Here is a 27714-nt window from a genome sequence, read left to right as displayed (position 1 = left end):
AAAAGGCATTTAACACTTCAGCCATTGCTGCATTTTCTTTGTGACTTACCCCATCACTGAGTAATGGCCCCACCTGTCGTAGGTCTTTCTCTTGCTTCTAATGTATTTGAAAAATGTTTTCTTGTTACCCTTTAAGTCCCTAGCCTGTTTAATCTTGTTTTGTATGCTAGCCTTTCTAATTTTATCCTTACAAGTTGGTGTTGTTTTTTTATATTCATCCTTCATAATTTGACCTAGTTTCCACTTTTCATATGACTTTTTTTTTTTTGAGTTTCAGATCGTTGAAGATCTCCTAGCTAAGCAAAGGTGGTCTTATTACCATGCTCCCTATCTTTCCTATTGAGAGAGTTTTTTCTTTTGTGCCTTTAATAGTGTCTCTTTGAAAAATCCCAGCTCTCCTTAATTCTTTTTCCTTTAAATGTGCTTCCCATGAAATCTTACCTACAGTTCTGAGTTTGCTGAAGTCCACTGTTTTTATTTGCTGTTTTCTCTCCTATCATTCCTTAGAATCATGAATCTATCATTTCATGATCACTTTCACTCAAGCTGCCTTCTACCTTCAAATTCTCAACCAGTTCCTCCCTGTTGATCAGAATCAAATCTAGAACAGCCTCATCCTTTCTCCTCCTTCTGTAATAAAAAGTTGTCTCCCATGCTTTCCAAGAACTTGTTGGATAATCTGGCCTGCTGCAGTGTTTCCCCAACAGATGTCTGGATAGTTGAATCCCCCTTCATCACCATCTCCTGTTTTGGATGATTGTTAGTTGTTTAAAAAAAGCTTTGTCCATCTCTTCTTCCTGGTTGGTGGTCTATAGCAGACACCTCACATGATATCACCCTTGTTTTTTATCCCTTTTATCCTTACCCAGAGACTTGTATCAGGTCTGCCTCCCACTTCTATCTCAATTTCACTGCAAGTGTACGCATCTTTGATATACAAGGTAACACCTCCGCCCTATTTTTTTCCTGCCTGACCTTCCTGAACAAGCTGTAGCCTTCTATACCAATAAAAAAATCCAGCTTTGATAGAGGCAGATTGGAACAACATGGCTGCTTTTTTCTGTTATAGGTTGAATTTGAACTCACTGCCTGGTTTTGTTCTCAGATTTAATGACCATAACATAGCTTTAGAATCCACCAGGTCCTGTATAATCGTAATGCATCATAATGAGTTACTGATTCTAGTAATAGAGCACTAGATTTAGATCTTTTCCTATCAACTGTATCCACCTTTTGTTTTACCTTTATTGTGGTCAAAACCTGTTTCTCTTTCCTTAGATTCAAAAAGCCACCATAATGATAGATCAACTACAAAGTCGCTTACCAGAGAGCTCAGTTGAGAAGGTATCAAAGACAGAGCTTCTGGATCTTCTGGGTTACCACAGCACTTTCATTCTGGAGCTGGAACAGCAGTTGTCATCTTTGGGTCTGCTCAAGCAGCATGCAGTGAGCATGCTCCAGGATGTGGAAATGGAGACTTCTTCACAAGAGAAGCTACCATTCATGCAAGAAATCAAAGCAATGCAAGACCGATGCCACAAGTAAGGAGAAAACAGTATTTAAGTAAAGTATATTAGCTAGAAAAATCATGTTCTTTTTACATTAGTGTACGGTTGGCAACATACCAATAAAATATTCAAAATCTGACTCAAGTCCTCAATGGAAGTGTGTTAAATGTATTTAAAGTCAGGGTAGCCTGATCAAGTAGCTGAACTGTGTCTTATAACAGCTACTCTATGCCTATCCCTCTCTGTGTGTAACAAAGACATACAATCAAGAGAGACAGGCGAGTAAGATAATTTTTATTGGGCCAACTTCTGCTGGTGAGAGAGACAAGTTTTCGTGCTTACGCAGAACTTTTCTTCAACTCTGGGAAATATACGGATGGTGTCACAGCTAAGTACAAGGTGGAACAGATTGTTCAGCATAAATAATTCTGTTCCACCTTGTATTTACCTGTGACACTCATAGTATGTTTCCCAGACCTGAAGAAAGTGCTCTGTGTAAGGTCGAAAGCTTCTCTTTCTTCAACAGAAGATGGTATAATAAAATATATTATCTCGCCCACCATGTCTTTCTAATACCCTGGAACTCTCAGGCCTACAACAGTATCGCATATATACAGTCAAGACACACTACGTAAAATGGGTGATCTGTGGAATTAAACATCTGAAACTTAGTGTTTTAGTGTTCTGTAACACCACTTGATTTTTTATTAGTCACCCTTTACATGCATAATGTTGTGCAACAGTCTCCTTTATTTGTTCTTTGTATCATTCAGTAAAAATTGACAAAATATAATGAAATTTTTAGCAAGATGTAGTTCTTCACAAATAATATATATGTTTTTGTTTTGAAGCATGCAACAGAAGGTGAAGAAAAGTGGGAAGTTGGTGAAACAGGAACTCAAGGAGCGTGAGGAGGTGGAGCTAGAGATTAATATAGTGAAGTCTTGGATTCAGGAAACTAGAGAATATTTGCTAAATCCCACCATGGAAATAGATGCTCAACTTGAGGAGTTGCAGGTATATCAAACTTGTAATGTTCTTGTGCCCCTTGTAAAACACCTTTGGTGTTTTTTCTGTTTATGAGCACTAACTCAGATTAAATTAGAATGAATTGGAATTATACAATATGAATGAATTCTTTGCACTAGCAATTGGACAAACTTATAAAGCAAACCCATCAGCTTCAGAAATGGTGTGTAGTAAGAGAGCTATGATACATTCTCCCTTCCTAGATACATAGGATAGGAGTTAGCAGCTTTCTTCATTCTATCTCAAATAAAGGTAAACCCTAGAATATGGATGGCGAAGTATAAGGTATTTATTTTCTTCTTGGGGGGGAAAAACATTTTAAATGAAGATGCTCAAAATGTATGGACAGAGTATAATAAAGTATTTTCTTGTGTGGGGGGGAACATTTTAAATGAAGATCCTCAAAACATAACTGTTTCAATATAGATGAGCTCACATGAGTATTTTCTTTCTTTGGGTAGCAAAAAGTGTTAGAGAAGGTGAACTTCTGAAATATAATGGCATATACAGAAATTAGCAATGCAGACAACTACCTGTCTAACAATGGATTGAGTCGTTAAGAGCCAACACACCACTTTTTATAATAATCTCAGCACCAGTTTACCTGAGTATTCATTTATATTTTATGTATGAATGGACCCAAAATCTCAGTATAAACTGCTGGTTTTGTATTAAAACCATGTTATGAAACAGAAAACGTTTGCATGATTTTTTGCTCCAAAATTCTAAATTGTTTGGTTTACTTAAGCTAGCAAACATTCAGATGGAACTGGTCTGAATTTTCAGTTTTTAGTGAAACTCAAAAACTGGGGATTTTCATGTGATTCTAGGCTTTGTTACAGACATTCTCATGCTTCTACCCTTGATACCTGCAAGCTAATTCTGTTCAGTTTTAAGAAATATTTTTCTCAAAGTTATTGTTTTTCTTCTACAGTGTTCCTGAATGACACCTTTTTTTCTATCCTCTAGGCTCTCCTCAGTGAAGTAACTACTCACCGCCAAGCTGTTGAGAAAATGGCTGAACAGCAGCAGAATAAGTACCTGGGGCTTTACACCATCTTACCTTCTGAACTGTCTCTTCAGTTAGCAGAAGTGGGACTGGCCCTGGTAACCATACATGATCAGGTAAAACGTCCTGGAAGAAGGCACTATATAAACCTATGATACTATGATAATTTTCAAAAGGACAGTAACTGAATGAAATGTTGTGATATTCCAAGCCTTGTTACCTCCTTAGTTTTGCAAGAGAATCCTCCTAGGAAAGAAAAGTGTATGATTAGTTGGTTTGTTGCTTACTGCTGCTGTTTCTGGCAGATTCAAGCCAAAGAGAAGGAAGCCCAGCACAGCAAAACATTGAATCAAGAGTTTGATCAGAAAATCCAGGTGACAGCAAAAGAACTAAATGGAATTCTATCCAAGCTGAAGGAGAAGACAAGTAATATAGAACAAGCTAAAATAGATCAAAAGGTAAGAAAAACGCTTTATCTGCTTATGCGGTGAAATGTTCTGAATTGGCATATTCCAGCTCACAAAGGGCTGAATGGTGAGTTTGCCTTATACAGCTAGAAGGAGTAAGGGTTCCCTTTATCCAGGCTATCTGAGGGTTTCCATGACCTCTGCACATGTGCACATGCAGGGCTGCCCCCAAATGTTTCCCATGGGAACAAATATGAAGTGGGTGAAAGGGACAGGGAGCAGGCAGAGCTGTCAGGCCATACATAGAAGAGTATGCTACCGCCTTCCCCTTCAAAAAGGGGTGTGGTAAATAACCCATTATACCCAGTGCAATTAGGGAGCCTCATGTGGCAACCACACTGCCCTTTTATTCAGGCTGCACCAAAACAGCACGAGTTATCCCTATGGGCCATCCTTGTTCATGCTGATTAGTACCTTTCTCAGAAAGTAGTTCCATTCATATAAGTGGGACTGCTCATGAAGCTCAATGTGCTGTTCAGTTTGAGTAAGGGTGACACAATCTGGCCCTTCATGATCTTGCTGGTTTGCTGAGGCTATTAGACATATATTGTGCTTGCAAATGCTCATTTGTATGAAAGAGTTGCTATTAAGTTTATCACAAAATATTACATACTTTTTAAAACTACACTAAGGTAAGATGGACTTGGTCACTAGCTTGAAGTGAGCAAAGTGCTGCACACAGAGGAAAAATTACTGATGTGACAGAAAGCACCAATCTCTCTTGGTATGCTGCTTTAAAATTTTGCCTCCCAAGTATATTTTTCTGCTGTACAGGACCACTGAAATGCATCCCACTGAAACTGGTTCATAATTGCCCCAGTTAAGTTGCTGTAAAATAAATTAAATGTGTTTTCCTGTATCTCCAACTTTAGATGAAATGTTCTTGCATCATTGGACATCTAGTAATATTTCCACAACTACATTTATCTGTTAATTGTGATACAAGGTTGGCTTCTATCACAGAAGTAATAGTTTTGTTTTAATGCTGAAACTATGGCTGTAATATATATGGGATACAAATTAGTTATGAATATATCAAATGATTTCTAGTTGATCCATTTTAAGACTTTTTTAAAAAAATTGGAACTTTAATCAATATAAACTCCATAGCTTTCAATACTGCAATATAGAGATGTACATATGCACACCTATAATACAATAGTGTGTGTGTTGAAATAGGTAGATGTATATCTATGGGTAGATTAGTTAGCTGTGTCACTTTTGTGATGCTGATTTACCATGAACCTTTACCACTCCATTTGCACTCTAACCGATCTCTTCCACAATATTCTGCACCTCTGAATAGCTTGAAACAGATCTGATTAAAAATGAAGATTAACCTGTCAAGAAATCTTTCCTTTCCTCCTGGACTATTCTCTATCATAGAAAAACAGTCCAAAATAGAATTTCCCTCACAGTAAAACTGTTCTGAGATGCAGCATAGACAGTGTTCAGTCCTGGACCAGATTTTGTCTTTTTGTTGTGATTTGTACAATAATAATTGTAAACAGCACTTTGAAGTTTGTGGAAATGAGCAATTTTACAGCATAATACATGTAATATTCTTGCAGCCCTGCAAGATTCCAAGATGTCATATGCCACTGTGTAAAGAAAAGCTCTTTTAGATCTTTTTTTAAAAAATAACTTCTCTAAAATGGAGTAGGTAACATTTCTTCTCTCCTTTACAGATTTGTGCGAGAAGAATCATAGATAACTAGGACACCTGCCTTTGCATGTGGTGGGATACATAAAACACTGTACATAAAATAGTTCCAATATATTTTTAAATATATCCACACAATACAAAATACATGATGGTCTGCTATGTTAGAAAGTTTTATTGTCATTCATTTAAGTTGAACTGCATAATTCATGGCTTTTCCTGTTGTAGTAGATTCCTCCCAATCTCTTATAACATCTTTGTTATCAAACCACCCCATTATATACAGTGAAGTCTATTTGTATCTAAGAGATTCTACTGATGAAGTTTTTATATTTATTGAAATGTTGTCCAAACTGATCATGTGACAAAATCAAATTGTCTAGTGCACAGCACCAACTGATGATACTAATAGAAAAAAAACAAAATGGATATTTAATGACACATTCTGAATTTTTCATAAAAGGTTTCTTTTTTTAAAAAATCAATCCATACTCTCATATGACCAGCCCAAACCTTCATCATGACAACAATGTGTTGACCACTCAGTCTGAGGGCAAACATAGGACCACGGCCAATACTGGTAGATGTAACACTAAGTGACTCAATCTTCTGGTGCGGGAGGGAAAATGTTATCCATCTTGTACAGGAACATGGGGAAGAAACAGCAATGCCAGTCATTGAAGAGAGGATCACACATCCTGCTCTACTACCTTTTTGCTTAAAGAAAAATTACTGGTATGCAGCCAAAATAGAAATGGAACAAACTATGGAAACTTTGGAAAAAGTATCAAAATCACAAAAAGGCTATTTAAAAACCAACGCCCACTCACTGATTTTGTAAGTAAAATGCTCTCTCCTGTTCCAGATCCTAGGTGAGGAATTGGACAGCTGCAATATAAAGCTGGTGGAACTGGACGCATCTGTACAAGATTTCGCAGAGCAGAACAACCAGCTGGCTAAACAGCTGGCTAACAGGATAGAGAAACTGACTGGGCTACACCAACAGACCATTAGACAGGCTGAGTACAGAGCAGCCAAACTCAACCAGGTATGGTGTCAAATCATTTAATTTATTTCCTTTTAGAGGCTCCAAGAAAATGGTGATTTCTGATTAATTACGTTTATTTTTTGTATAGTTACATAAAAACATTATTGTCTCTTGGAATAATGTGTAATATGTGCATATTCAGGGCCGAATATGCTCCTTGTGGATGGGCCTTAGGCAAATGCAAGTCTGGCTGAATGAAGCATGGCCAAGTCAGGAGGGCGGAATAATTCTGATTTGGAGAGATGCTGATTCAGCCCCTTTGCCGGGAAACATGTCAGCAAAGTTCCTATGGAGACCCAACCAGGTTTTAAAGCTGCCTTCCAACAGCAGCATGCCTAGTGCAGTACCTGCCCCCTCCTCTGGAGTTAAATCTTACTAGTGCAGCTCTCCCTTAATATTCATTTGGATATGGGGGAAGGAGGGAAGGGTGATCATAGCCTGAATACAGCAATAGAAAAGTCTAGAAATAAAATAATTAAAAATGGCTCCAATTCAGCAGTCTGTTCCTGCTCAGCAAAGAATTTAAGCACATGCTTTGTCCAAATGACTTCAGTGTGCAAAGTCTAATTGAGCACATGCTTTGTTAAATTTGGATCAGTACAAGCAATTGAGCCATAGAAAAAGGGCCTAACAAGGAAGGAAGTTGAGGTACCATCTTGGCATGTTGGTATTTTGAATAGTTGAGATAAGAGTGAGGGAAGGGACTCTTTGTGGTCCTGCCATCCATAATCCTGATACGTCATGAGCCCCATTTTCAAAATGCTTTGAGAAGATTTTACAGAACTTGAAGTGGATACTGTTTCATGGTATTGTTTTCCATTGCCTCTGCAAGAAAGTTTCTCCAAAAGAAGATCGAAAATATCTGTCAGAATAATTTTCAATCAATATTACTTTTAACAAAAAGTGCTTGGTGAAAGAGTTGTCCGGTATTTTAGTTCAGCACAATACAAAACACGGAAGAAACCCCATTCCCAATCCCAAGAAGCTTACAATCCAAGTGCTTTAGACAAACAATACAATTCAAATTCACAGGGTTTGTCTCCATTCTTACAGTGCAAATCCACTGATTTCAGTAGAGTTATTTCTGTTAAGTGAGTAGAGAATCGGAGTTATAATGTACTTGCTAACCAGAAAAGTGGGTGTATCAGAAATCAGTGCAGTTTGTGTCTTTGTATTTTTAAAATAAGTATACCACTTTTCTTCTTTTGGAAAATTAACATTGATAGGCCAGACAGAGAAAGCAGACTTTAAATAGAGAGCGAGGGATGTGTGGGATTGCAGGCAGGAAAGAGATATAAGGGAGAGACTAAGATAAGACACAAAGATAAGAATGACTATACTTAAGTGGGAGTCTTGAGCTGAGCAAGAAGGTAGAATACATTCATGTGTGACAATCTCAGGCATGCACATCACCCACACACTCCTAATGTGTCCTAGTTTCTTTAGGAAGAACTTCCAAAAAAATAGTTACACCTGCCTTTAGAGACGTACATAATTTATCTTCATAATGTGAAATATTTTTACTAAATTCAATAATAATAATAATTAATTAATAATAGTGATTGAAAAATATTACAAATTACCCTCCCCACCAAAAAAATAGGTAGATTGATCTACTTTTGCCACTTTTAAAAAATGTTCAGAGACCTACTGTGCAGGATTGATTTTTCAGGTTTATAAAATGGATCTTTTTATTTTCAGGCTGCTTCACACTTGGAAGAATACAGTGAGATGCAGGAGTTCATACTGAAATGGATCGAGAAAGCGAAGAGTCTAGTGCATGGTAGCATCACATGGAATTCTGCCTCCCAGCTTCGTGACCAGTTTATGGCATATCAGGTGACTATATGAGCTACAGATTTCAGGGGATGGTTTAATGCCCATTTGTCACATTCTGTTCAGGATATCCAGAACCGTAAGCCACTGTGTTACCCCTCTGCCTCAGCAAGAGAGATCAGACTGTGTGTGTCTATCTGCTTTACCAGCAAACCCTTGAGACTCTGTCAGTCTAAACCTTGCCTTGTAGGTAACATACAGTGAACTGGAGTTCTCCCAAAGACAGTTCTCTGTAGTGTTCAGTTCCTCTCACTGGACATTCACAGAAATCATTGTTTGCTACTTCCAAAGAGACAGAGCGCACACCAATCTGTTAGTTTAATTGAGGAATCACACTTTAATTCAGTTTATAATAGCACTGAAATTTAGAGTAAGTAAAATTAAAAATAAGTTTACTAACAAGGAACAGAGATTTAAGTGATAATAGGCAAGAGAAAGAGACGGGTATGGTTATAAACAAAACAATATAAGCTTTCTATTGACTAAAACTTAATTTTAGCAAGTTACAGTCTTTGCCTAAGCAGTTTTCTTACTTGCATCTAGTTACCAGCATCTCTAGCCTGCCAGGCTAGGAAATCCAACTTTCACAGGCTCAGAGAGTGCTGTACCCCATGTCCACTAAGAGATGGATAACTAAAATGTCCGTTTGCTCTCCTTATATTTTCCCAAGTCCATTGTCTTGACCTTAGGAGCTGAGAAGCCTTCCTGGGATGTAAATCATGTCCCCTGGCATACTTACTAAGTTGTCTCCTCCACCACGTGTTAGCTTGATGGCTTTGTTTACCTTATATGTATATATATGCTTTCATTGTCCTCATTGTAATCAAGCTGTTCAGACAGGTAAATCCAGATTCATTTGTCTAGGCTTGGCTTTGTCAGGCTTGGTGTAGGCACTGCCTCTCAAATACACTTTTTAAGAATATATTTCCAGCACACACACAACTCTTTGAACATAACCCATACCTAAATCACGCAATGATTTTTGGGACCAGTGAATCATTAGATCACCTATGAAACTTTACATGACACCTTCTATCTGCATACTATGACAGCATTGTGTTGGGGGTAGTGAGTGTGTCCGTCCTGAAATGAGTTACAGTATGGTGGACTCTCTGCCAGGTGGCACTGATGCTCAATTAGGATCACACTATTGCAATACAAAAAATAAAAAATGCTGGACTTTTGTGGCTGTGCAATGGCCAGAAGAGGTGATTTTATTTTTCAGGGGAGGGGTAGCTCAGTGGTTTGTGCATTGGCCTGCTAAACCCAGGGTTGGGAGTTCAATCAATTGAGGGGGCCATTTCGGGATCTGGGGCAAAAATTGGGGATTTTGGAGCAGGGGGTTGGACTAGATCTCCTGAGGTCCCTTCCAACCCTGATATTCTATGATACTGGAAAAACAATATATTTATTGTTCAATGCAGTAGGTCCCCATATGATTCCACCTTGTCTTCGCTTTTACTCTGATGTATTTACTTACTAACAGCGTTTGTCTGGGTATAATGCTTTAAGTGGATAGTGTGAAGTACACAGAGATTGGCTCATGGCAGGTAGTTCACCTCTGAAACAGATCACACTAATTCCTGTTGATAGATGTTACAGCACATACAACAGCAGATTATAAATTCTAGTTGTGCTGAGCAACATTTTCTATATATTTGGTAACACATGCACTAATGTATTTTTCTAGAATAAACTAAAATAAGAGATTTTGGTCTCATATGGCAGCATTCATATTAAGTGTTCTAAAATTCTTTACAGATTGACAAGTTACAGAAAATATGTGTAATTAAATGACACTGCAGGCACATGTGCATTCCACTGCATATTTTGTAAATATGACTTTGGTGCAATTTTTTTAAAATGTAACAGTTTTATGATGATACAGCAAACCCGTTTACCAAGCCCTGCTGAACCACAGCTGCCTCTTCTCTGAACCATCCTTTGAGAAATGTAGCCACTTTCCTAGTTGCTCCCTGAATATTCCACATCTCTGCTTATCCACAAGTTTTGATATCCCCTGAACAGTGTTGATTGTATGGGTGGGTGGGGGTATGGGTGTGTGTGTGTGTGTGTGTGTGTGTGTGTGTGAGACACTGTGTGGATTGTGCATACATGGAAATAGTGGCGTGTTACATGATTCTGCGAATCGGACCGTCCCAAGCAGTCAATAGAAAATGAATCTGACCCAACAGCAGGTGCTGCCATCTGACCGAGACTAAAAACATATAATGTGTTGGTGAATCTGACCCCATGTGTATAATTCTCACTAGAGCAGAAAGGTATAAGTTACCTTCCCTGTATTAGTGAAGTTGCTCTGCTCCAAGGGAGTTCACCCTGGGGAAGCTGCTGTTTCTGCTATCTGTGATGATTTCCCACCCTGCTGTTAGAGGCTACTAAGGACAACTGATTCAGCACACACCCCAGGACACCCTGAGTATGCCTACTTCCTGGGCAGGCCATCTGCATTTTAGGCAGAGCTAACATCCACTGTCTTGGCCGCCACACTGTTTGCTCCACCTGAAATCTTTCTGCTACCACATAGGTCCAGCAGATGTCCAGGCTGAATCAGGGCCATACTTAGTGTGTATTATACCTTTTATGTAACAACAAGCTAACGTATATGGAGAAATTCTTAAAAAAACTGATGTGTGGAGAGGTGCAGCTTCTGAAATGATAAAATTTATGCTAGTGTTTTATGGCTTAATAAACTAAAGCTCTGAAGTTCATGCTCAACATAAAGATTTGCTTAAGTCTAATTGAAGTCCATGGAACTTAAAAACCTACTTATTCTTAAGTATGTGATTAAGTGCTGTGCTAAATATTAGGGTTGAGCACATGCCTAAACGTTTTGCTGAATCTAAAAGGTGTCACTTAACTTTGGTGATATGGTTCTTCCATCCAGACCATGCTTGAGGAGTCTGGAGAGATACATGGTGATCTCGAGTCCATGAATGAGAAAATAGAATATCTTTCAAGCGTTTACTGTACTGAAGGGATGACTCAGCAAGTGTTGGAACTGGGGCGGCAGACAGAAGAGCTACAGCAAATTATCAAACTGCGGCTCCAAAATCTCCAGGATGCAGCCAAGGTACTTGAAGTGCCCTTCGTAGCTGGCTGACAGCTGGAGTAACTGTTCATGTCATCATGTTTGTAGGCGTAGCAGCAGAACAGGTCATCTATGGTTTATAAAGTCTTTATCATAGAAAAAGAAATGGAACTGATATTGTGCCATTTCCAATATCTTCCTTCTACAAGTCTCATCCAGCTCCTACTGAAGTTCATGGGAGTCTTTCTGCTGACTCGACTAGAAGTTGGATTGTGGCAAAACCGTAGAGAGTAAGGTCCCCATTTCCAAATGGGTGAACCCGAAAGAGTGTGCACTTTCACATGTATCATGCTTTTAATATGCAAACTCCTCAATGTGTGTGCATACTAGGATTTATATATGTTAACCCTACCTAGTGCATGAGCATGAGGGATTTACACATTTCAACAAGGGCATGTGCAAAAGTGCAGAAAGCGTCTTTTTTTTAATTTTCCAGTGGGTGTACTGAAAAACATATTGCTTTTATGGCCAGAAAATGGCTCAGATTTATTTTTTAAGCCAATAGTCAAATAAAAAACTGCTCTATCATAATGTAGCTTTCCTGGTGCTCGAGAGGGTTTTCCATTGCAATTATGGTATTCCTTCTGATGCTGGCTGCAGGTACAGAAAAGATACAAATTGATAAATATGCGAAAGTTATGTAAATTCAGTTAAAGGTATGGCAGATAGATCTGCTTTTTCTAGTTAAAGCTAAAATGCGGTCCTTGACCCATCACATGATCTGAGCTCAGCAATCATATACTGCAATATAGCAGATGTTCTGTAATAAAGCACAGTAAGGTGATACAGAACTTTTAAATAAAATCTGAGACACAAAACGTGTCAACCACAAGCTCATAAAGTCAAGGCTGATTTTATTGTTTATGGTACAAATCAGACACTGGTCTGAATACTTAAGTATCACGGAAGTGAATGGTATCACTTCAATCAAGTCCAGATTGAATTTGTTTGAGAGGATACTTTGTGATATCTGTGTCTTGCAGAGCTCCTTTTCCAATCGATCCCAGGGTGTAATAAGAGTAAAGATTTTTGACACTCCCAATAACTTAAAATTGTAGTTTATATTGAAAAAACTGGAGTTGTGTGTGGATTACATAGTGGATACTATAATACCAGATACATCTGTGGCGTTCATTTCTTTCTTGTGTGTCCCTGAATTTTATTTTTTGCAGGATATGAAGAAATTTGAAGCTGAGGTGAAAACTCTACAGGCTGCTTTGGAACAAGCCCAAGCTACCCTGATCTCTCCAGAGCTTGGGCGTTTGAGTCTAAAAGAACAACTTTCTCACAGACAGGTAAAAGGGTTAAGCCACAAAGATAACATGGAAATGAAGTGAGCAACTCTAATCAGTGGGGGTGCCCCGGGAGTAAGGCACTACTTACCGTGAGTCAGGATATTGGAAGCCAGCCGTAAATTGTCCATAGGCATGGAGAAAGCAGGGGAGGAATTGTTACCTAGAAAGGTGTCTCCAAGGTTGAATGCTTCATGGGGCTATTCCTGAGTTGATGCAGCTTGTGTACTCGCACCTACCTCAGGGCTGTGCCTAAAGTAATAATCTACCCCATAATAATACTATCCTTTGTATAGCCTATTCCATCAGTGGATCTCTAAGAGCTTTACAAAGAAGGTCAACATCATAATCTCCATTTTACAGAGGAGGGAAACAGGCATAGAAAGATGGACTGACTAGCCCACCCACCCAGAAGGCCAGCGTCCAAAAAAGGGAATAGAATCCAGGTCCCTGAATACCAGTACATTGCTCTATCTATTAACCATCTCTGCCTCCATAGAATATAGCAGCTTTTTGTATTTCAATTGGCTTATTATGGAGATTTGCTTGTGGTTACCTTTTGTTCTTTGCCTCATGGATCAGCTTAACCAGAACAGTGACTCTGAGTACTTGATTACAATTTCCTGAGTACTTGATTACACTAGCTAGACATCTGCTGGTTTGTTTTGGTTAAACCACTGGTAGAATGGAATTTTGTTTGTGTTCCTGGAAAAGATTAAAATCTACAAACACAGATGGGGTGAATGTTCGGAGCTTTGCATGTGGATTTAAAAGCATTACCCTTGTTAATAAGGGTGTCTCAGCCAAATCTCTGCACACCACAATGAATTGTATCTCCCTGAGAACCATCCCATCACCCACCTGGAGAGTAGGGGAAAGGTGGTGATGATAAACTATAAAGTAGTTACCAGATTATTCTTGATAGGTCAAATCCTGTCCCTGCCAGGTAGAGCTGTACAAGGGGAAACCATCCACTCCTTATGGACAGCTGCAGAGTGGCTATGCTGCCACCAAACCCAGCCGACTTGCCAGAAGTGGAAGGGATAGATTCTTTGAGGGAGACTGACTTTGTCATGCAGCCCACAGAGTATCCTGAAGTCAGTTCCAAAATAAAGCTGTCCATTATGTTGGGTATGGGACCTATCAGGTGAAAATCTGGAGCAAAGGTGTTTGGAGAAGAAATAGGTATTCACCTCTGACCTTTAGATCATCCACCCTCCATAAAAGGAAGAATAACCCACAACACATTAGGCGCCAAAGATCTCAGGTTCTTCCCATTGCCCATCACCACAGTTTCATTGCCATTATAGGGGGGGAAAGGGATGAGTTTCTGTACCTTACTGTCAAATTTTTAGTACTGAGGCTTCAGCCTGTTGAATTTAAAAATTCAGACTGTGTATGTTTATGCATGTCTTCATTCATGCATATTTTTTGTATTGAGAATTCAGTAAACTCCTCAGTGACAATACAAAGAATGTAGACCTAATCTATCCCCCTGTAACTGTGCATACGCAGTTCTCATGCATATGAATGGAAGTTAGGCATATGCGTTGTGGGAAGAATAGATGCTTGGAGAGAGGCCAGATAAACAAAGGAGGCCAGATGGTGCTTATTCAAGGGGAAGGATCTTTATGTAGCTGAATTTTGTTCCATTTCATTGTTTGTTTAATTTTAAACATCATTTTTAGTTGTGGTCTAAATTTTCAAAGGAGGATTATGAGCACAAATAATGGGTTTTACATGCCCCATCTAAAAATGTGCAACTGTATCTCAGAAGGGCTCTCAGTTTGCTTTTATGTTTAAAATGTGCATATAAACAAGATTAAACAAATGCCTGTTGCTCGGAAACTAGGTCTGTTTTTTAAACATTTTTGTATGTATTTTCTAGAATACTTTAAAGAATTACTTTCAGTCTAGACATAAACCCATAAACAGGGATAAACGTTGATGTGTTTCAAAGGGGGCTCATTAAGTGATATAATTAAATCATTTTTGTTCCTCTTCAATAGCTGAAATACACTTTGTTTTAATTAAGAATAAAAAATAATATTTACCAAGCAACTCCACTCTGAGCATGCCCTGGTTGTGCTTCATTTAACTATGGGTAATCTAATTCATGTTTTATTTTGCTGGTTGAACTCGCTCTTAATAATTGGCTGTGTGAATTGTCTTTGGAATTCATGGGAGAATGACTTACTATGGCACCAATTTTATTTCTAGCATCTGCTGTCTGAAATGGAGTCACTGAAGCCAAAGGTTCAAGCTGTGCAGATCTGCCAGAGTGCCTTGAGGATGCCTGAAGAGGTGGTCACCAGCTTGCAGATATGTCACATTGCTCTCAGACTTCAGGAGGAAGCCAGCCATCTGCAGCACATGGCTATCCAGCAATGCAATATAATGCAGGCAAGTGAAAACTGACCTGTGGGTGAGGGTAGGGGGTTAGAGAGTGTGATACCATTAGAAAGGTTTATAGTGGCACAGATTAATTCAAACATTCGTTTTTTTCTTTTCTTTTTTTTTAAGCCCAATGTTTGCCTGGAAGCATAACATGCCCACTACTTATATTTGAAAGATTTTGAACTTCATGTTTATTGGAATTTTAAGTATATTATTAGACTATTTTCTCAGTCTGCATTAATTCCCAAAGAAGTAAGGAAATAAAACTTTAATACCCAATTAGCCTTTACCCTCCAATCACTGTTAAAAAATATTACTCACCTTTTCATTCCAGTTCTTGTGAAGGGTTATTGCACAACCTATCAAGTTATTGCTTTAATTTTCAAAAATCTAAATTGTATTTTCTTGTTAATCTCCTTACTCCTCCGTTCATCACCATGGCATAATCTGGCTATCTGACCCATCCATTTTGATTGAAAAATGAAATTTTCATTTCAAATGTAGTTAATGGTTTCTTTATTGTATGGTGGATAAGAACCTTAGGTGACCAGTAGCAGTCTCTTCCTGATGATGTTGTTCGGTCCATGCACTTTTGCCAATCCTAAACATTCAAATATCGTGAGGCAGGACCTAATTTATCATGAGATTATCGTGAAAATCATGAGTTTATGGTTTTTCCTCAGTTATTAATTCAGGGTTCTTTTTAATTTGTTTTCTGGCTTCAGAGCCTTTAACGTGCACTCAGATCATGTTTCTAAGTTTTTCTCCACAAACGAGAGCCAGAAACTTTTTTAGTGAAAATGAAAGCTGAGCAGGAGTTGGGGCTTTAAGAAAACAACAAATACCACAAGATTTGTGATAAAATTATGAAGAGTGGGCAACACTGTGTTGGTGGGCATGGTTAGTGAGGTAGCCAGTGGCAAGTCTTGAGCCCCAGTGGTTGACATTTGCTCTTTTAAAAAGACTTCTTTATCTTTTTTTTTTTATACTTGTGTTGGGGCATTGTCAGTTCAAAGCCCATCTTAATTGCTCAGATGCCTAAAGATTTTTAAATTATTTGCTTCCTTGCAACTCATAATGCTCCCCAACAAACTATCTTCTCAGTGAGAGCACACCTACTTCACTTCAGCTGTTGCTAGTGCTGACCTTCATCCCATCATTACACTTTGGCATTGTGGCTTATGTGGCTGAGATTTTTTTTCAAAGCCAACTAGGGATTTATTCACACATTTACCAGTTAAATTAATGAGTCATGGCTAAATCCACTAGTCAGCTTTGAAAGTCTCAGCCTATTTTTGTATACTAATACAAAGGTGGAAGATGACTTCCTTTGAATAATTTACAAACAGCCTGGAAAAAGCAATTGAATGTACAGAGTAAGTCATCATTGGAAAGGAGCTGGGCAAAGTGAATTCTAATTTTTTTCCAGTTCTAAGTTCTCTGTGGTTATTTACATGGTAACATTGTAACTGTATTATTCAGCAATCCTCCATATTACATGCCAAGAAAAAAAATCTATTCATTCTTCTGTCTACAGAAATATTTCACCAGAAAATATGTATTATTTAGTGAGCTCTACATTGTATTTGGTAATAATTTTTTTCTAGACATGCACAGTTACTTTCAAAATGTATATAGACATGGCTCTTCAGTAAGTCTTATTGAGTGAAGTTTGTTTTCAAATTAAATTAGCTTTGATTATAAATGTAGCTGACAAAAGGTTGTGGTATCCATAATAAACATCATTTTATATGGTGCCAAAGGTGGTTGTGAGCATTACAATGATTTAATTGTCACAGCAGCCTTGGGAGGTAGGTAAATAGTATCACAGCCATTTTATTGATGGTTGAACTGAGACACACAGAGGTTAAATAACATTCCACATCACACACTAATATAGTGGCAGAGCTGGGAATAAAACCAGCAATTCTGATTAAACCCCTAGACTAACCCCTAACTCTCCTATTAACTAAGAAATAGATAAAGTGTAATTATGTGATTCATTCTCACTTGACATATTGACTTCCTGTATAAGTAGTATTATCCACTTATTTTGCAGCCAAAATCAAACTCTTACTAGTATTAGTTATATTGGCTTTGTAGTACTATCTTCAGAATACAGATATCTTCTGTCTTGTGTATTATGAGCAAACCTATCAGCTAAAGTGTAACACAGATAGGAAGTAACCAAGTTTTATCTTCAGGTCCCAAATTAGTGGTGTATGTGTTTAAAAAATGCATGAGTTTTAAAATAAGAGAACCTGATATGAAAGTATTTTTAAAAAAGGAATGTGGAGCTTCCCAATGTCATTTTCCAGTCACATTTCTGAGTATAAGACTTTGTACTACTCCACTAATGACAGGTTTCAGAGTAGCAGCGTGTTAGTCTGTATTCGCAAAAAGAAAAGGAGGACTTGTGGCACCTTAGAGACTAACAAATTTATTCGAGCATAAGCTTTCGTGAGCTACAGCTCACTTCATCGGATGCATAAATTTGTTAGTCTCTAAGGTGCCACAAGAACTCCTTTTCTTTTTGTGGATACAGACTAACACAACTGCTACTCTGAAACCTGTTATTTTTTTGTATACATCTACTGTATCTTCTCTCTCTAGGAAGCAGTGGTACAGTATGAGCAATACGAACAAGAGATGAAGCATTTACAGCAAATGATAGAGGGTGCCCACCATGAGATCCAAGACAAACCTGTTGCAACCAGTAACATCCAGGAGCTGCAGGCCCAGATTTCACGCCATGAGGTAATGCAGCAGAGATGCAACTGTCCAGGCTCTGAGTTAATTAGTTTGAGAGATCTCTTGGTCACCTTAAGTTCTCTTGAGGTCACAGAGCAGTTTTTTAGAGGTTCACAAAGGCTAGCTTAGCAAGGATGATTTATGCCTTCCATACTCACACAGCAAATTCCTATTAACACCAAGGTTCCAAGTATCTTTTTCTTTATCGAGTAGGTCTCCCGAAGGCTTGAGATCATGGTAACCTATTAAAGCATTAAGTAATTACCAAAGACTGAAAAAGACACAGGTCCATTGATGGATGTGTGGAACTCCAAAATATTGCAGTGGGAACTCTTTGCGTTATGCGGTAATACAGTGCTGAATATGAGCAGGAAGATCATTGTCATTTAGTGATCTTAGGCCCAGTCCTGAAATCCTCATTTAGTTCTTTCGCATCACTGAGAGAGATGCCTGAGAACAGACAGAGTAAAAGCAAGGGGCAGGATCACCCCTCCTGAGGTAAAGCCCACAGAAGGCAATTCTAGAGGAAGAAAACTCTGCAAAGATCATCGTAAAGGGTCCTTTTCAAGTTATTCTGTCAGGGGAACAAAGTTTTTTGTCTGAGGATTGAGCTTCAGGTCCAGACCTCAAACCCCATGGATATCAGGAGATCATATGAGGACAGGACAATCTATGTGGAGGCTCCATGCCACCACACTGATTTTGGAATCCCAGGTCTTCACATTGTGGTATAAATAAAAGGAGTACTTGTGGCACCTTAGAGACTAACAAATTTATTTGAGCATAAGCTTTCGTGAGCTACGGTCAGCTGTAGCTCACGAAAGCTTATGCTCAAATAAATGTTAGTCTCTAAGGTGCCACAAGTACTCCTTTTCTTTTTGCGAATACAGACTAACACGGCTGCTACTCTGAAACATTGTAGTATGCCATGCATTAGATTGCCAAATTGGTAGTGGCTCTTTCATAGTTTTTGACACTAGTGGCATTATGCTTTAGTTTTAGAAGAAAGGGTTACATTTGTCTCTCACAGTCTGTGTTTATCCCTGAAGTACTCCTCCTATACTGCTTAGTTAATTTTCTGTCACAATTGTCATGGAAGCTATTTAATAAAATGAAAAAGAAGCTATTTGATACAAATGCTTGATGCTGTTTTGGTGAAGGATGTTCCTAATAATGTCTCCACAGAGAGATCTGAAAACATCAGTGCAGAGGGAGGCATTAAGAGTGGGGCAGGCATAGGGACCTATGGACCACTGGCCTCACACTTGTATGAGAAGAGTAGCTAGGAATCCCTTCAGAGGAGCATAGAGAAACAATAGATGCTGTTCCAGTCCTTTTATTTGAACCAGTAGCTGTACAATGGCTGTTGTGCAGACCTGCAAGCTGCTCCAAGTTTCAGGAGGTGTAGTCTACCCCTGCCCAAACCCTATTTATTCAGTTGGGGTGGCAGTGGAGGTAGGTTGCATGAATTTCACATGGTGGGAAGTAGAATAAAATGGAGCTTCATTCTGGAGTAGAATGTCTGAAACATCTCAAAGGAATACATTTTAAAGAGACACAGATGATGCCACATTTCTGCATTTATGTTTGTTTGCTTAAGTTTTGCATCAGAGTACACGATACAACAAACAAGACTTACAGGGTCATTGTATGATTACACCTTTTATTTTTAATCAAGTGTGCAAGATGCAGATTGCATGCGTAATTGAAAAGAAAAATTACAGTTTCCCCGGGCATATAATTGTAGTCTATGTGTGTAAAGGTTAACAGGACACACAGTAACTATGTATAAAATACAAAGATAAGATGGGAAGAGGAAAGTCATTGCCTCCTGCATCACAAGAGGTTTTGCAGTAGCCTTGCACATAAGTAACACAGAGTATCTTTCTACCCAATAAGTATGTTTACAGAAGACTTTTTCTCTGGGCTTCCATGTTATAGAATGGCCACCTATTCTGATGTTTCTGGGAGCATTGTGATTTTGATGAGCAACACAGTAGCTTGCAAGATATTAGGTGTCTTCTTCAATCATTAGATGTCCATGCAATCATGAGATTACAATATAGCTTGATCATGTTCTGTCACAGTGTTATCATGTTGCATTCCAGTGCGGTGACCCAACTTTATTGCAGGATATTTCTAGTGTAAACATGATGATGTTATGATGCAAGCAGTTATCCTACCAAAATGTCAAATTTGGGTACCTATGTCATGCAGACCAGGCACAACATGTAGTTTGCTGAATCACGCCCATAAAAATAACTGTGGCATATTGATTGAAAACTGAGCTCCCGTAAAATGATGAGTGCAAAGAAATCCGGCATTTCTATGTGTATTCACAAGCTGCCTGCCTATTTTTCCTTTACACCCATAAGTTTCTCTTCTGAATCTGTTTTAGGGCTTTTTACTCTGTATAATGTATCTGTCTGTATAATATATTTTGTTTATATTTATATATATATATTGTGACAAAGGTCTGTCCTGGTCTCAGTGGGTCCCACGCTTCCTGGCGGATTTCACTAGCCTCAGAGTCTCACTGTGACCCTCCATGTAGCCCTTCTCTCTCTAGAGACAAGGGTCACAGCTTACTGAGCCATTTTCATCATAAGCCAGCAAGGGAGGTGAGGAGAAGCTACCCTACCTCGCACAGTCTCTGTTGTCTCCCAGTCTCAGTGATTAATCGGGGAGGGAAGCGGGGAGCCCAGGCGCATCTTCTACTCCAGGCTCCAGCCCAGGGACCCTAATAGTAGCAGGTTTGGTAGCTGACTTTTTGGAAATAGGACGTGTACAATTCTCTGTGCCACTTCCCCACAGCAGTTTTCACTCAATATCTCCTTCACTGTTACCTCAGGGCCTCCTTCCTTGCACCTGATATGGATTTGTACTTAGTTCCTCCAACAGCATGGCTTCTTCCTACAGCTCCTGACAAGCATGCCTCACTGACTAACTGGGAGGCTTTTAACCAGTTCCAGCCAGCCCTTGATTGGCTTCAGGTGTCCCAATCAACCTAGCTATCTCCACTGCTTTCTGGAAGGATCTTAATTGGCCCCAGGTGTCTTGATTAACCTGCAGCAACTGCCATTTGGTTACCATGATACCAGGGATTTGTTTAGCCTGGTATGTTAGCCTGCTTAGCCTAACATACCTGTTCCACTACTTTACTATAGCCATCTGGCCTTGCTCCGTCGCCACACACACACACACACACACACACACAAAATGGTTTGTTCTTTCAAAAGTTCACAACTGAAAATTGACTTAATACAGCTTTGAAACTTTACCAGGCAGAACCCACCCCCTGCCCCCACCCCGCTTTTAACTATCTTAATTTAAATGAAATAAGCACTGAAACAGTTTCCTTAGCTTGTCAAAAAAAATTAAACTTTCCCTTTATTTTTGTAATAGTTTAAGTTTAACACCATACTGTACTGGAGGGTTTGGCTGTCTTTTGTCTCTGCTGCTGCCTAATTTCGTTCTTCCAGTTCCAAATGAGGTGTGTGGTTGACCAGTCAGTTTGTAACTCTGAGGTTCTACTTTATAATATATATTTTGCTTGAGAGGGGTATGTTATGTACTCAATGTGCTGGTTATTAACTATGGAAATGTTACTGATTCCTAATAATAGTAATGGAGTTAAGTAACTAAAGCCTAGTGGGTAGAATTGTGATAGACTTTCTGCTCAGCTCCTGAGTTAGGGTGGGGATTGGCTCACAATTTAGCTTCATGGCAAATGGAGCAAATAACTGTTTTGGGGCCATGAGTCATTGGAGTTAGAACCTGATGTTGATTTAGAAAGTTGTTTATTCCAAAACCACTTGCTTCACACTGGAAGCTTTGCATAGCCTCCTGATGAAGCTGGAGAATCCCTTTGGTTGCTGACATCTGAAAGTGCATAAGAACATAAGAATGGCCATACTGGGTCAGACCAAAGGTCTATCCAGCCCAGTATCCTGTCTACCAACAGTGGCCAATGCCAGGTGCCCCAGAGGGAGTGAATCTAACAGGTAATGATCAAGTGATCTCTCTCCTGCCATCCATCTCCACCCTCTGACAAACAGGCTAGGGACACCATTCCTTACCCATTCTGGCTAATAGCCATTAATGGCCGTAACCTCCATGAATTTATCTAGTTCTCTTTTAAACCCTGTTATAGTCCTAGCCTTCACAACCTCATCAGGCAAGGAGTTCCACATGTTGACTGTGCGCTGAGTGAAGAACTTTCTTTTATTTGTTTTAAACCTGCTTCCCATTAATTTCATTTGGTACCCCCTAGTTCTTATATTATGGGAACAAATAAATAACTTTTTCTTATTCGCTTTCTCCACACCGTTCATGATTTTATATACCTCTATCATATCCCCCCTTAGTCTCCTCTTTTCCAAGCTGAAAAGTCCTAGCCTCTTTAATCTCTCCTCATATGGGACCCATTCCAAACTCCTAATCATTTTAGTTACCCTTTTCTGAACCTTTTCCAATGCAAGTATATCTTTTATGAGATGAGGGGACCACATCTGTACGCAGTATTCAAGATGTGGGCATACCATGGATTTACATAAAGGCAATAAGATATTCTTCATCTTATTCTTTCTCTCTTTTTTTAATGATTCCTAACATCCCGTTTGCTTTTTTGACACTGTGTACACTGCGTGGACATCTTCAGAGAACTATCCACGATGACTCCAAGATCTTTCTCCTGATTAGTTGTAGCTAAATTAGCCCCCATCATATTGTATGTATAGTTGGGGTTATTTTTTCCAATGTGCATTACTTTACATTTATCCACATTAAATTTTATTTGCCATTTTGTTGCCCAATCACTTAGTTTTGTGAGATCTTTTTGAAGTTCTTCAGTCTGCTTTGGTCTTAACTATCTTGAGCAGTTTAGTATCATCTGCAAACTTTGCCACCTCACTTTGCCACTCCTTTCCCCAGATCATTTATGAATAAGTTGAATAGGATTGGTCCTAGGAGTATAGGGAGTAGACCACCAGTCATAGAGTAGAGCACTTTGCAAAGAGTATAGGGAACAGAGCACCAGTCAAAGGCTAGTTCAGGTTAAAAAGGTGCTCACCCTAAGTAATAGGATGTGTTGGTTTATAACTCTGTATCTCACCTATCTGGAAATTTTCCATTGAGATGTTGAGTAAGTAATTTCATAAAACTTTACATAACCTGCAGAGTCGAAAGCCAAACTGCCCTGGGGCTGCCATAACTTATCCACTTCATTTTTTCAATATATGTTAATTACTGAATATTTTGCCTGTTAGGCTTTGCAGCAGCTGTTCAATATTTAATTGTTGCTCATATGCACAGAGCAGGTAGTGCTGAAGAGAAGGATCTCCTGGGCAGCCCCAGAAGTAAAGGGAATAGATTTCCACTATGTTTAATAGTTCTGAAATATTAAAGGTACTGGCACTCATGCTTTATAAATAAGGTTGCGAGTCTTTTCACAGAGGTCACAAAAGTAATGGATTCCGTGGCTTTCTGGGACCTCCATGACTTCTGCAGTAGCCGGTGTGGCTGACCCCCTGGGCCACCCGAACAGCTGGGGAGGCCCCGTAGCCAATCGCACCTGCCTCTTCTCAGGCGGGCACAGGCAGCTGGCTTCAGGGGCCTCCGGAGAAGCAGTGGTGCCCTGGAAAAGCGGTCCAGAGCAGCAGTGGGTCCCCAGGCCGTTTTCCCCCCACACACACACACAGAGCAGCAGTGGCAGGCCCCCAGAGCAGCAGCAGTGGTGCCCCAGAGCCCCCACCCCAGCACCTGCAGTACCCCCAAGCCATCCAGAGCACCTAAGATTTAGTCAGGGGTATTTATAGTACAAGTCCTGGACAGGTCACAGGTCCGTGACTTTTACTAAAAATACCCGTGACTAAATCGTAGCCTCATTTATAAATAGCCATTTCTCCTGTTTTCTTGATTTGGGAGCCATCATTTAAAAAAAAAATCTAAACAGATGTTAAAATAAAATACAAATATCTATTTGAAAGAATAAACATAGTGGTTGCTGGTGTAGCAGCAATAACTCTGCACATTTAGTTATCACTATGTAAATCAATATGCTGCTGGCCATCCCTGCTGTATGAGTCAGAATCTGCCACCCTAGGCAGCTGTCTAGTTTCCTATGACTAGAGAGCTCCTGTCTCCATGGAGACAGAAACAATATCTCTAGCAGAAGTGTGATCTTTTTTGGTATATTTTAATGTGAATTTAGTGGTCTGAAAATTGGTAGACTGACAACACTAGGCATGCCCCTGTTGGGCAGGCGCAATCCTATGTGTGAAAGCATCATTCAGTCTATAGGCCTATTCGGTTGTGTCCTTTTGTTGTCACTGCCATCACAGGTGTGATAGTATGTTTTAGCAGTGTTGAGAATTGGATTGATTTCACACAGACTCCTGCACAGCAATGAGAAAACAATGGCTTTTGGTCAATCCTGTCTTCAGCCAAATTCCTGAACTCGCTTTCATGTAGGGATATAACTGTCCAATTTGGATTTTGACTGTGAAGACATAAGCATAAGAAAAATTATTAGGGAAAAATATCTGTGAAGTTACACATAGAAGATAAAATATATCCACTCCAATCTCCATGCAAACATGTGTGAGTTATAAATAGGAGTGATCCAGCATGTATTTACCTTACTAAACCACTATGTGTATCTGTTTCTGCTGCTCATTGTATTCAGACTGGTGAGAGCTGAGTGTTGCATTTTTTTTTTTAAAGTTCCCGTCATCACATGACCTCATTTCCATGGTATGCACCATCTGGAGATTTTCATCTTGTTTTAGTAACAGGAGAAAAAGAGAGAGAGCTTCCCCTTTCCTCCGCTTTAAGATAAAGCATATAGAGTTTGTTGCAGATTAGGAATTGTATGTGAGTGTGACATATTCTTCCCTTTTGTCAGTATCATACAGAGATGTGGCTTTCACAGTGCTTTTCCGGTTTCACTGCATAGCTTGCTCCTTTGTGGTTTAGCTGTGCAGTGAGATGCTGCCTGACTTGTTCTCTACCACAATCAACATCTTGCCTTGCAGCTTGTGCTGTTGCTAATATCCCGGCTTGAGACACAGAGCTGTGATTTTTATTGGCTGGCCTCGGAGAGGTAGCCTGCCACTTAATGGAAGCTGAATTGCTATTAGTTAGTTTTGTGGCCTTTATATCCTGCATGTGACCCATTGAATAAAAAATGTTTCCTCAGGAGCTGGCGCAGAAGATTAAAGGATACCAGGAGCAAACAGCCTCTTTGAATTCCAAGTGCAAGATGCTAACAATGAAAGCCAAACATGCCACTATGTTGTTGACAGTGACAGAAGTGGAAGGGCTTTCAGAAGGAATGGAGGAGCTGGACTCAGAACTCCTCCCAACACACTCAGCTCATCCCTCTGTGGTTATGGTAAGAACTGAATTGATATCATTACTGTTCATTAGATGCTACTCTCTTTTGTGCTGTTCAAATGCTACCATACAGCCAATTGCCACAATACTCATTGTATGCTTTGCTTTACTGACGTTCTTTGGAAGTTGCGGGTGTAGAATGAATTTATTATTATTAACTTCTTATTCGTGCATTTGTGTCACCTCCGTTTTCTAAGCCAACAGATAAGGAATTAAGTTGTTTATGAGGATAACAGAAATCAGTCTGTTAAAAGGAAAATAATATTTAAAGTTCTCTCTTACCTTTCAGGATGTGTGCTGAGTTGTTTTCTCAATGCACCACAACAAACATTGAAAAAGCACTGAATTGAATGACAAAAGGGGAAGGGGGGATGCAGAATCAAATGTATTCTACAGCATGTTTTTATGCCCCGGATTTTTTTGAACATTTTTTTTTTTTTTACTAAATATGCTGCAGTAATTGACATTGTTATTACTATATCCTCACATTTATAAAGGCTGAATACATATATACATGCTGGAGTTCCTACTTTATTTTGCTCAGTCCATGTGCAAATATAACCCCCACTGATGTCAGTGGGAGTTATGTCTGAGAAGGACTGAGTAAAAATGGAGTGAGGACTTCAGGATTTGTCCCTATATTAAAATCTTAGAAAAGCAAAACTGAGATGTTACTGGTTTCAGAGTAGCAGCCGTGTTAGTCTGTATTCGCAAAAAGGAAAGGAGTACTTGTGGCACCTTAGAGACTAACAAATTTATTTGAACATAAGCTTTCGTGAGCTACGGCTCACTTCATTGGATGCATGTTACTACTATAGTATATTGTGGCCTTTTTTATCTGGATCCAGTTGTGCTTTGCAACGTTCTTTCCTTCATCATTAACTAGGCCTGAAAGGTAAAGTATTGAGGGCAGTAGTTCTGGCTATCTGCAGCATATGGCTCTGTGGCTTTCAGTAACTTCTCCTAATGAATTGTGTTACCCTCTAACTTATTTTTGATGTGTTGGCTGTAGAAACTTTTTAAAATTCCCTAGCATACAGGAGATGGCCAACATCTCAGTAAAAAATTATTAGCAGTAAATACCACTGCTTGCCTGTTGCTTTCCTGAACTGTTAATATAGCAACTCTAAGGGGCTTGGAGGAAGCAGCGGTCCTTAAATTGTGTCTTGGTAATTCCAACATTGTGTTAATTTTCTTGTTTTGGTCTACATCTAATGCAAATGTTTACTGAGATGATTGACTGATCTTCTTCCTGTCGTTTGGGGCTGCATTTCCTGTGACAGATGACTGCTGGTCGCTGTCACACACTACTCTCACCTGTCACTGAGGAGTCTGGGGAGGAGGGAACCAACAGTGAGATTTCTTCTCCACCTGCCTGTCGCTCTCCTTCACCTGTGGCTAATACAGATGCTTCTGTTAACCAGGTATCTTCCTCTTGGCTTTCATTCAGCTGTGATCTCTGGAAAGATGCATGGTCCCATTCTGTGTACTCTGTGGTTGATTCCTTCTTCAGAAAATTTGGGCTGATTTTCTTTACGTGTTGGGCACACAACTTCAGTGTCCCATCCCATGAATTGAGAATAATCATCAAGCATAATCAGGACCTGGCTTCTGAATACATAAAAGTTACAAATACTGTGCAAGAAGCTTAAAGCATATCAATTTGGTACCCTTTGTCATTGGCAAAAAAAGACTCAATAAGTTGGTTACTTTTTAAACAAATGTTGGGTGAGCATTAGACAGTCTTTCTAATTCATTGGTGTGTCTGTTGCATTTATAGCATGGTTTTGTTTTCAGAATAGTACACATGATGGCATCCAGCATTCTGCGAGAATGCAATTTTGTACTTCATGTGATGAAACATTACATTGTTTGTCTGTCTGCCTTGTGTCATTGTCCAACTGATGGCAAAGTTCAAAGTCTTCCATTGGTTCAGCTATTCAGATATCAACTGTGATCTGTTTTGTGGGGGATTGTGTTCATTCTACACTTAGTTAACCTTCTCTCACCATCAGTGTTCAAGTCTTGGAGATTTTCCTTGAGTTAGTTTCTTCTTGAATATTCTCTGTTTTTATCTGTCTGTGGCAGCTTGGTGATAGAAATAGACTGGGTGAGTTGTGGAGTGTTTGCTGTCAAGAGGGTAGCACAGGGGGTTGCCTGTGGTGGTCACTTCAGGTTTTTTTTATACCCTTTTCCTTCCTATTTTAATG

At 39.3% G+C, this 27714-nt stretch overlaps 1 protein-coding gene across 1 annotated transcript in view; it reads left to right on the top strand.

The window, feature by feature from the left end:
* Window positions 1–27714, top strand: part of SYNE1 (spectrin repeat containing nuclear envelope protein 1) — a 507598-nt gene that overhangs the window by 316549 nt on the left and 163335 nt on the right. The window contains 12 exon segments of the mRNA XM_043511213.1: window positions 1279–1541; window positions 2360–2525; window positions 3507–3662; window positions 3852–4004; window positions 6542–6724; window positions 8426–8563; window positions 11466–11651; window positions 12842–12964; window positions 15182–15364; window positions 17972–18115; window positions 25308–25502; window positions 26788–26928. Coding sequence (XP_043367148.1) covers window positions 1279–1541; window positions 2360–2525; window positions 3507–3662; window positions 3852–4004; window positions 6542–6724; window positions 8426–8563; window positions 11466–11651; window positions 12842–12964; window positions 15182–15364; window positions 17972–18115; window positions 25308–25502; window positions 26788–26928 — 2031 coding nt within the window.

This window comes from Dermochelys coriacea, chromosome 3, assembly GCF_009764565.3.
Source record: "Dermochelys coriacea isolate rDerCor1 chromosome 3, rDerCor1.pri.v4, whole genome shotgun sequence".
NCBI classification, from domain to species: domain Eukaryota; kingdom Metazoa; phylum Chordata; order Testudines; family Dermochelyidae; genus Dermochelys; species Dermochelys coriacea.
This window is presented reverse-complemented; position numbering and strand designations above follow the sequence as displayed.